Source organism: Aotus nancymaae, unplaced genomic scaffold (assembly GCF_030222135.1).
Source record: "Aotus nancymaae isolate 86718 unplaced genomic scaffold, 86718_ANA_hifiasm-v0.15.2.pri h1tg000108l, whole genome shotgun sequence".
In the NCBI taxonomy this organism is placed as follows: domain Eukaryota; kingdom Metazoa; phylum Chordata; class Mammalia; order Primates; family Aotidae; genus Aotus; species Aotus nancymaae.
In genome coordinates, this window is record NW_026988523.1 from 920922 (window position 1) to 931734 (window position 10813).

Genomic DNA, 10813 nt, shown 5'->3' on the forward strand with positions numbered 1-10813 from the left:
AAAGCCCAATTAATTAAACTTACACTCACATGATTGACAGTAAATTGCCAGACCTTCAGCTCTGAACTTGTATTAAAACAATTATCTCAGATCTTTTACTTTCAAACAACATATGATTCTTTCCTTTGAAACCTCATTGAGTAACTTCTGCTGTTTGCATTACTCCTAGACTGAAGAGACATACAGTGGTCATGTGACTCCCTTGAGTTTTAGGATGATTGTATATGTGACATCTATATTGCCAGGATTCCAAATATGGGAATATTGAGTTTGCATTTCTGTTTTTTTTTTAGTTTGTTTCTATTTTAATTGAATAACATTCCATACTGGCAGGCTTCTTAAACCAAAGTCAGCATTAAGAGCACATGTTAGTTTACAGGAAAGTTGTAGTTGTTAAGGGGTGGGTTTGTAGTCATAAAGTTCCTGAGATAGGTATGGAAAAGAATTATTAAATAACAATTTTGTTTTGTACAGGTGATGTTTATGTTTTAGATTTATTTGTACTAGAAGATAGTATTTCTTGCAAACTATAGAATTTTTTTGTATTTCAGAACTAATCTTAGTTTTTTAAAAGTTTACATGATATTATTTTTATAATTTTCTTTTATTAAAACCAAACATTACTGCCCCCCACAGAGTCAAAAGTAAAAGTAATACATGTACCCCAGATTCCCTGATCCTGTCAAACAGTTTTCTTATTTAGGTAAAGTTGATAATTAGTAGAATGTTTATTACTGACTTAGAATATATCTAATTCAACATTATTGAAATTTAGGGACTTTTATTATTTATTTTTAAAACCCGGGCAAAGTTATTTATGGTATCAATGAACAACCATCTTCCAATAGCAGCTTTCCGACACAGGATGTCAGATGTCTCAATTCCAAGACCAAAGAGTGACTGTAAAATGATTTTTAAGTGCTTTGTCCATGTTTTCATTTCTGACCTCAAGGTGGCGACCACACCAAGCCTTGTGACTAGCAGTGCAGCAACTACCCTCACAGTCAGCCCTGTCCTCCCTCTGACCAGTGCTGGCGTGACGAATCTTTCAGTTACAGGTAAGCAGCTGCCAGGCCGTGCACCTGCTGAGCACGTGGGAGGCCCGTGGTGGGTTACTATAAGAATCTGCCATTAAATTGTGAATTAAGGCTCTAACTAAAGATAGGTGTTGCTTATAAACATCAATTTTCTTTCAAGTAACTCCTCAAAAAACTTCAATAGCTGTGGCTTTTTGCATTCACGAAAACCTCCAAGTTTGTCAATTCATAGAAGGTTATTTCCAGTCTGAACCTGATCTCCTGCTAGTCTTTTGCCTACCTTACTCTCAGCACACAGGAGGGCTCCATCTATACCTTTGTAAACATCCCTACACTGGAAATGTCCATCTTAGCCTGCAGTTCTTGATCTGTTATTGATAAAACTACCCCAGCTTGTCTGTCAACTTTTCTTGGAAATATTATTTGGCTTCTCCAGGAAACTCTTCATTTCCACATACCTGTATTATACTTTTATTTTTACACATCTGTCTTTCCCAGTAGACTCTGTACTTCTCAGAAGATTGAGTATTCTTTTTGAACTCTTGATGCCTAGCTCAGTGCATGACATACTCACTATAAAATGAATGTTTTCTTTTTCCTTTGCCTTCCTTTAAGTAGCAAATTTTCCCAGTAAATTTAAAATCACTTAGCACTGTCATTAGATGTTTTTTAGTAATACATAGTGCATAAGACATGCTGTAATTATTCACCAGGTTGGTTATTTACTGGTAAATCATTGGGTAGATTCGTGATAATTTCATAATGAAGCTTGATTTAACCTAGAGGTGAGGACTTTTATTTTTCTTACTTTTAAGTTTATAACATTTCTTGGCTCTAGGACCTAACCATGATGTAAAAATTGAATAAATGGCTTTCTTTATGTTATATTAAATTTCTACATTATTGGAATACATTATTTAAAAATATTATTTATCTTTTCCGGATCCAGCCATCCATTAATTTTTGCTTATTTTAAAAAGTACTTCTTGACCTCTTCTGGATGTTGGACCTCTTTAAGAATTAATGAAAGCTACAGACTTTTCCTTCCACTAAATAGACATATATACAAGTTTTTGTAAAATTTAAGGAGGTTTATAAATGACAACTCCTGTCAACCCCCACCCGAAGGCTATTTGTGGATACCTACAGATTGCAGTTTTAAGAACCTTCGTTCAAGAATATATTTAAGAATCTTGGTTAGGCATATATATAATATTGAGCGCTTCCTCTTACAAAGCAAACTGTTGGTGATTGATTGGCATTGTTTCAGGCACCAAGAACATGAAGTTTCGTCTCTGAGGACCTTGTCCAAACTGACTGCCAGTCAGCTGGGAAATTGTGACCTGAACCCCACCTTCCCAACACATTATATTGCTTTAGGTCTAAAAATACCTGCTCTTTACAGAAAAGATTCTAATAGTTTATACATTAAGAACAAATCGCTTTGCAGTTTTCTTAAAATATGGGGAAAAAATAATGTTAGAAAGATTTTAATACTCAGTGCTAGTTAAAAATTTGCATCAGTTTTTGATTATTTCTTATCAATCACATTTTCTTGAGCTCACTCAGCCTATTTATGTAGATTTAATTGTGATTGTTTTCTGACATGTTGATAATGTTTCCTGGAATGAAATTTTTTTTTAACTATTAAGAAACAACATTATTAGGAAATTTAAACAGGAAAAAACAATCACAAGTACTATTTTTATTTTCTCTTTAAATCTTTTTAATGTACATGTATGTACAGTTTCAGTAGTATTTGTCCGGTACAATATTTGATTGCAGCCTTATGACACTCTAAGCAGAGGACTCAGCTAGGTTGTGCCTGGACACCTGACCCACAATAACTATGAGATGATGAATTGTGTTGTTTTAAGCTGCTGAATTTGTGTCATTGCTCCTTGAAAGAGAAGAAGAGTCAGTGTCAAGTGGGTTGTCTTTCTTACTCTTGTCAGCCATTGCTCAAAACCATGCCTGCTTTTAATTTTTTTTCCTCTTTGGACTATGACTTTCTGGTGCAACCTCTTTTCCTCTGACATTTTTATACTGCCTTCTTTTTTTCTCTGTTGAGAAAAGTAGCATGTTTCTTTATCGTGTTATTTATTAAAGACAGCCAATGTCTTAATCGTACAACTTATCTAACACAGGCTATTTTCTTCCTGGAGACTTTCTTCTTGGGATTTCTGATTGCTTATTTTAATTTGTTTTCCTTGTTTTCCTGAGTTAGATCCAATGTTTCTCAGATCCCCTGCCTTCCTCTTTGATTCCTTTTTGTCTGGAGCATGTACTCAAGTAATTTTATTTAGAAAGGTTACATGGGAGGTACAATCTCTAAATACATGTATTAACTGAGAAGTTTTTATTTTGCCCTCACAGTTTTTTTGGAGTTTGTCCAATTACAAAATTATTTTTCCTTTGAATTTCGTTGTGTTTTAAGCATCAAGCGTTGCTGATGAAAAGTCTGATTTCAATCTCTTTTTTCTTGTTTTATCTCTCTCTAAACCCCAAGGATCTTTTTATCTTTACTCTTCTAAAATTTCATTATGAGGTTTCAAAGAAGGGGCCTTTTAAAACTTGCCCTCATTGACCTTCAGTGAGCATTTTCTATGTGAATTAATGTCTTTCTTAAACTCTGGTAATTTATCTTTTTTTAAAGTTAGGGTTTTTTGGCATTCACTTTGTTTATTCATTTTGTGCCATTTGTTGTGTGCTGTTGGCTTTTTCATTGTCTGGCGATTTTTGGTTACTTATTCATAGTAATTAATGCAAGATTACGTTACTTAATATCAGTAGCTTGTAAGGGTTTTTCCTGACATTTTTTAGCTTCTGTTACTCAAGAGTCCTTCCCCCTGAATGGAAGGGCTAGTGGTGAGCTGTGAGTGTGAATAAAGAACTGGCAAACTTTATTTCAGCATATGAACAGGAGGCAGGCAGGCAAGCAGGGCTTTCCCTCATACTTTCCCAAAATGAAGGATATCTTTACTCATGCATGCAAGTGTCTACGCTAGAATCCTTAGCCTTTTAAAAGATTTCATCACCAAAAAAGGTTACCTTTTTTGTTTTTGAAACGGAGTCTCACGTCATCACGCAGGCTGGAATCTCAGTGCAACCTCCGCCTCCTGGGTTCAAGCAATTCTTGTGCCTCAGCCTCCCTAGTAGCTGAGATTACAGGCACCTGCCACCATGCCCAGCAAATGTTTTTGTGTTTTTAGTAGAGACAGGGTTTCACCATGTTGGTCAGGCTGATCTTGAACTCCTGGCCTCATGTGATCTGCCCACCTCAGCCTCCCAGAGCGCTGGGATTACAGGTGTGAGCCACTGCACCCAGCCAAAAATGTTATGTTTTACATAAAATTTTTTTCCAATGTGTCATACCCGTATAAGTCTGAAATGTTTGTTTTGATTGGTCTGGGTTTTCAAAAATAATGTATTGAAAGTATTTCATACCTTATAGAATTACCACATTAATAAATTTTTAGATGCCTTTTTTTGTCTTTTCGAGTTTTCTATCTTGAGAAAATGCCACTTCGATTTTGCTTCCCTCAGTGTCTTCAGGGGATTGGTTCGAAACCCCACCAGATACCAAAGTCCACAGGTGCTCACGTCACTTATTTAAAGTAGCAACCTGGCTCGGCGGCTCAGGCCTGTAATGTCAGCACTTTGGGAGGCTGAGGCAGGAGAATCGCTTGAGCTCCTCCGGAGTTCAAGACCAGCAAGACCCCATCTCTACAAAATGGACAAAAATTAGGCAGGTGTGGTGGTGCATGCCTGTAGTCTCAGCTACCTGGGAGGCTGAGGTGGAAAGAGCACTTGAGCCCAAGAGGTTGAAGTTGCAGGGAGCTGTGATCATGCCACTGCAGTCCAGCCTAGGTGGCACAGTGAGACCCTGTCTCAAAAAAAAAATTTAAGAAAATTAAAATAGCATAGTATTTATATATAACTTACATCCTCTTGTATACTTAAATCATCTCTAGATTATTACAATACCTAGCACAACAGAAATGCTATATAAATAGTTGTTATAATGTATTGTTCTAAAATTTATATTATTTTTTATTGTATTTTTTAAAAATATTTTTGATACACAGTTGGTCAAATCCACAGATGTGGAACACGTGGATTCAGAGAACCAACTGTATATAGTTGATTATATCCTAGAACATAGTGAATTTTACTCAATTAAGTTTCAGCTAGTTTGGGCAGCCTATTTTTGTAATATGCTAGGAACACTGATAACTGAAAGAAGGGCCTATTCTACTCTCTTTTATAGATAGCATCAGAATTACAGCTCACTGGGGACAGGTGGCATCTCCTGCTTTGCGAAAGGTTATCTATCCTCTGAGAGCTGTGTGAGCCATTTCTACTTTAGGCAAACATTCTTTAAGTCACACTTGCCTCTGGAACCTCACAGGCCTCACTTCCAGACATATTTTAGACCTGTGGTATCCGACGTGGCATCCACCAGCCACATATGGCTTTTGAACATTTAAAGTGTGACTGGTTCAACTTTAGGTGTACTGTAGTCATAAAATAAGATACCGTTTTCAGACTCAGAAAGGAAAGTGGCAAAATAACTTGATATTTAAATTTTTATTTTTTCTCTTTTTCTTTTTTATAAGCAGACCTATTTAGTATCCATCAATATTGAAATAGTGACTTCATCTTGAAATGCTAATATTTTGGGTACATTAGGTTAAATATAATATATAACTGAAATTAATTTTACTTTTTTCTTACTATTTTTTTTTTTGAGGCAGAGTCTCTGTTGCCCAGGATGGAGTGCAGTGACGTGATCTCTGCTCACTGCAACCTCTGCCCCTTGGGCTCAAGCAGGTTTCCTGCCCCAGCCTCCTGAGTAACTGGAATTGCAGGCACCCACCACCACGCCTGGCTAATTTTTGTATTTTTAATAGAGACAGGGTTTCACCATGTTGGCCAGGCTGGTTTCGAGCTCCTGACCTCAAATGATCCACCTGCCTTGGCCTCCCAAAATACTGGGATCACAGGCGTGAGCCACTGCACCCAGCCTTTTCTTACCATTTTCAGTGGAGCTACTAGAAATTTGTAAATTACATATGTCTTGAATTTCTGTTAGAAAACACTGATCTCAAACATTAAATAATCCCAGCAAATGTGTTTTAGTGTTTAGTAATGATATATTTAATGTCAGTTAGTCATTTATATCCAAATGTTCATTCTCCTTAAACCAAAAGCATATTCAGGCACTCTTTTTCTAAGACCTCACAAATGATAATTTCTTTTTTTTTTTTATTTTTTTGAGACGGAGTCTTGCCCAGGCTGGAGTGCAGTGGCGCGATCTCAGCTCACTGCAACCTCCACCTCCCAGGTTCAAGCAATTCTGCCTCAGCCTCCTGAGTAGCTGGGTCTACAGGTGTGCACCACCATGCCCAGCTAATTTTTGTATTTTTAGTAGAGACGGCGTTTCACTGTGTTGGCCAGGATGGTCTCGATCTCTCGACCTTGCGATCTGTCTGCCTCAGCCTCCCAAAGTTCTGGGATTACAGGCCTGAGCCACCATGCCTGACCTAAAAATAATAATTTCTTACATCTTCATTTTTATGCTAGCTTTTATGAGATTCATAGTATCATGGTATGTTTTGTTTTGTTTTTTTACCACAATGGACTTTTTGAGAGCTAATTTTTATTACAGAATAGTTACTTGTTTGCATATCATAGAGAAGGCACATAGTCATTTTTATACTATGTTGTTGATACTGAATTCTTAGAAAAGCACGTAACTTTCTGTTTTTCTTCTTGTTTTGATTTTTCTGAGGAGACCACTAAGGAGATTTCTGAATGAAAAAGAGCTTTACAGAAGGTTTTCTTCTTGTTTTTTTTCCTTCCCCAGAGAAGCTGTATTCCATAATTAGAGCTTCTAGGATTCTTTCTTTTGTTTCTTGAATAGGAAATAGACAATGGAAAACTTTTCTGTTTCTTCTGTTGCTCATATCTCTTAAAGTAGGGTTCATAGCTGTGATTCTAAAATGTTTGTTGTTGTAATTTTCATAGAAGCCCTAAACTAGCTTAGTAAAGGGCAAATTCACTAGGTGGGAGGTTAATTATTCCGTTGATTATAGAGTTTGCCTGAGTAAACCCACCGTTCTTCCAAAACCATTTACAAAAGGTCATCTTCTAATCTGGTCTTTTCAGGCACTTCAGACACCACCTCCAACAATACGGCCACCGTGATTTCCACAGCACCTCCGGCTTCCTCAGCAGTCACGTCCCCCTCTCTGAGTCCCTCCCCTGCTGCCTCGGCCTCCACCTCCGAAGCATCCAGTGCCAGTGAGACCAGCACAACACAGACCACCTCCACTCCTTTGTCCTCCCCTCTTGGGACCAGCCAGGTGATGGTGACAGCATCAGGTTTGCAAACAGCAGCAGCTGCTGCCCTTCAAGGAGCTGCACAGTTGCCAGCAAATGCTAGTCTTGCTGCCATGGCAGCTGCTGCAGGACTAAACCCAGGCCTGATGGCACCCTCACAGTTTGCGGCTGGGTAAGGCGCTTTCTCATCTCATTCACATCTGAGGAGGAGGTCATCCCTGGAATTACTCGTAGGGGAGACTTTGCATCACCTGACTTAAATGGGGGGGAAATGTCTTTAAAGCAGTAATCTCTGTGAAATGGACTGTTTTGTGATCATACAAGGACCTTGATTATAGTTGAGTTTGTTTCTTAACACCCTGGGAAAGGGAGTAGTCATAAGTTTGTTTCCAGAGAAAGACCCTAAATACCAGGTCATTGATTACCTCGGTGACGGGGCCAGGAAGAAAGCCCAGAATTCTTGACTCTTATTTTCCCCATTCCTCTCTCTCAACTGCCTACTAAGAGATGTAGTAATGAGAGTCTCAATTTTATACTGTTATTGTCAAACACAAGAATTACCTTGTAAATATATCTTTTTCTCTAGAATGTTTCTTTCATTTTGGAAAAAAGAAGTAAGTCATTCAAAATGACTTTAAAAGTCTGACATTTTGTGCTGATCATAACCTCATTTGTTTGAGTAACTGAGAAGCACTAACCAAACCGTAGAAGAGAAAAACAAATATTTCCACCTCCTTCCCCAGCTGGATTTTCCTTTGTGAGTTCTTTGTGGTGTGTCGTCAGAAGGAGACCTCCACCTGCTTGGTAATAAATGAGTCCTCTTTTGCACTTGCAGAGGTGCCTTACTCAGTCTGAATCCAGGGACCCTGAGCGGTGCTCTCAGCCCAGCTCTAATGAGCAACAGTACACTGGCAACTATTCAAGGTCAGTAGAAGCTTCTTGCTTGCTTTGGTGGCGTGCGAGTGTGTGTGTGAGAGAGAGAGAGACAGAGACAGAGAGAGATGGAGGAAGTCTGCTTTGCTAGAGGTAAAAGTGATAGGGAAAGATAGTCAAATACTGACTGACTTGTATTTGAGGACCAAGAAAATGTCCTTTAAAAAAGCTTCGTAAGAGAAGTGTAGGTGTTAGTATGTCAGTAAAAGCAGGAAGTGTACTTAGTTTGGTGTATGGTAAGAAACCGGAACTTTTATGCTGATATTGATCTTATGTGAATAAACTTGAAGGCAGATTTTTTCCCCCTGATAAGTTTATCCCAAGTATTAATCTAAAACCCATCTCAAGGCAAACCTGACCGAGTGAGACTCTCCAATCTCCATCCTCCCCCCTGAGAAAGCTGTGCACGGGAAAGTCCTATAATAAACGAACACTGGAACATATCAGGTGGGCCTCACGGGTGCTTTTAATTCTTGTTAGCGTCTGCCCTTTTTATATCCCTATTTGTGTAGAACATAGATTCTCTTGGATTATAGTGTCTCTTTGCCCAGTTCAGCTGGGTTCCTTTCACCTTTTAGCATGTTACCCAGGGCGATATTCATGCCATATCGTGAAGGGTTCCCCTTGTTCAGTACCTGAGCTTTCTGTCCAAGAACGTTTACTGTTATGTGATTTAGGGAGACAATTTGAGAGACATCACTAATTATAGAATTTTTTTTTCTTAAAATTATAATAGTTTTGATGAGAGGCTGAGGCAGGAGGATCACTCAAGGCCATGAGTTTAAGGCTGCAGTGTGCTGTGATGTTGCCTGTGACCTTGTACTGCAGGTTAGATAACACACTGAGACCCTGTTTCTTTAAAAAAAAAAAAAAAATTAAAGTGGTTTGTGCATAAATGAGAGTTTTCAGGGCCAAGAAATAGCTATTAGCCAACCTAAATTAAGGTTAGTATTTCACAGGGGATATCTCTAACAGTGTACTATAGAGAATGTTAGATTACAGACAGAACCAAACCATGGTCTAGATTACCTTACATATATTGACTTGCTCACTGACTAAATCATACCTGATGGTTAGCGCTAAAGCTTTTGTTACATAATCATTTTTTTGCAGTAGAATTTGTGGTAAATCACTTTTTCGTCTGCTTTATTGAATGTCTCTGTGCCGTGGGGATACCTCAAAGGCCACATAAATTTCCCAGGGCATGACTGACGCTCTGAAAAGATTCGGAACTGGTCTGTGACCCTAAGTTTGAAATCTCAGAAGTTCAAGCTGCACTAAGTCTCACTGTTCTGTACTATTCGTATGAGCATGGCCAAAGTCAGAGGCATTCCCTTCAGCTGTCTATTATGTAAGAAATCAACCACCTGTGTAATGCCATTAGAAAATCCCTCAAATCTACGTGTTGGAGTGAGGTTATATGAATGGGGAGATTTAGGAATGTTGCGGGACAGCAGGATGAGATGTTAAATGATAGGCTCAATTATTCTAAATAAAATGCTAATGATGCCTTCTCTCAAAAAGCAACAGCATCATAGAAAGTTTCTCACCTATTAAAGCACATCCTAGCTTTAGATCACTTATGTGGGCCACCTGCATCATTATGTCTGATTTCCTGCTACAATAGATTCGTCATTCTCCTTTGCACAAGTCATAGGAATCAAATGTTTAGGCTCAGGAAGTAAGAAATTATACGTTTTACTTTATTTGGTGATATATAATTTATTTTAGAACTAAAGCCTTTTTATAAGATGGTTTGCATCTTATAATATAAAGCAGTGGTCCTCAACCTTTTTGGCACCAGGGACCGGTTTTGTGGAAGACAATTTTTCCACAACCACAGTGCAGGGGGTTGGTTTCTGGCTAACACTGTTTCCACCTCAGATGGTGCTCCTGTAAGAATCTAATGCCGGCCGGGTGCGGTGGCTCATGCCTGTAATCCCAGCACTTTGGGAGGCCGAGACGGGTGGATCACGAGATCAAGAGATGGAGACCATCCTGGTCAACATGTTGAAACCCTGTCTCTACTAAAAATACAAAAATTAGCTGGTGGCGCATGCCTGTAGTCCCAGCTACTCGGGAGGCTGAGGCAGGAGAATTGTTTGAACCCAGGAGGCGGAGGTTGCGGTGAGCCGAGATCGCGCCATTGCACTCCAGCCTGGGTAACGAGCGAAACTCCAACCCGGAAAAAAAAAAAAAAAAAAGAATCTAATGCCACCACTGATCTGACAGGAGGCGGGCCTCAGGCTATAATGCACACACCATTTACCTCCTATTTTCAATGCTTTAGTCACTTTAGCTAGTTTGTCTTTTGAACAGAGGTAGTTTAAAATCGTCAGGAGGTAGTTAAAAATAAAGACAAAATTATTGGATTTATCAAATACGTCTAGGTAAATGAAATAAACTTGAGATTTCAATATGGAAACATGACTAATTCATTAGACAGGTATTAATTCTGTCTTCTACCCCGCTTGTGCTCATTAAATTAGAAATAAACT

At 38.6% G+C, this 10813-nt stretch overlaps 1 protein-coding gene across 10 annotated transcripts in view; it reads left to right on the plus strand.

Moving 5' to 3' along the window:
- Nucleotides 1-10813, plus strand: part of POU2F1 (POU class 2 homeobox 1) — a 196423-nt gene that overhangs the window by 173686 nt on the left and 11924 nt on the right. For all 10 annotated transcript variants that reach the window (XM_064370601.1, XM_064370594.1, XM_064370596.1 and 7 more), the window contains 3 exons: nucleotides 953-1058; nucleotides 7209-7554; nucleotides 8218-8306. In XM_064370601.1, coding sequence (XP_064226671.1) covers nucleotides 953-1058; nucleotides 7209-7554; nucleotides 8218-8306 — 541 coding nt within the window. The remainder of the gene's footprint in view (nucleotides 1-952; nucleotides 1059-7208; nucleotides 7555-8217; nucleotides 8307-10813) is intronic.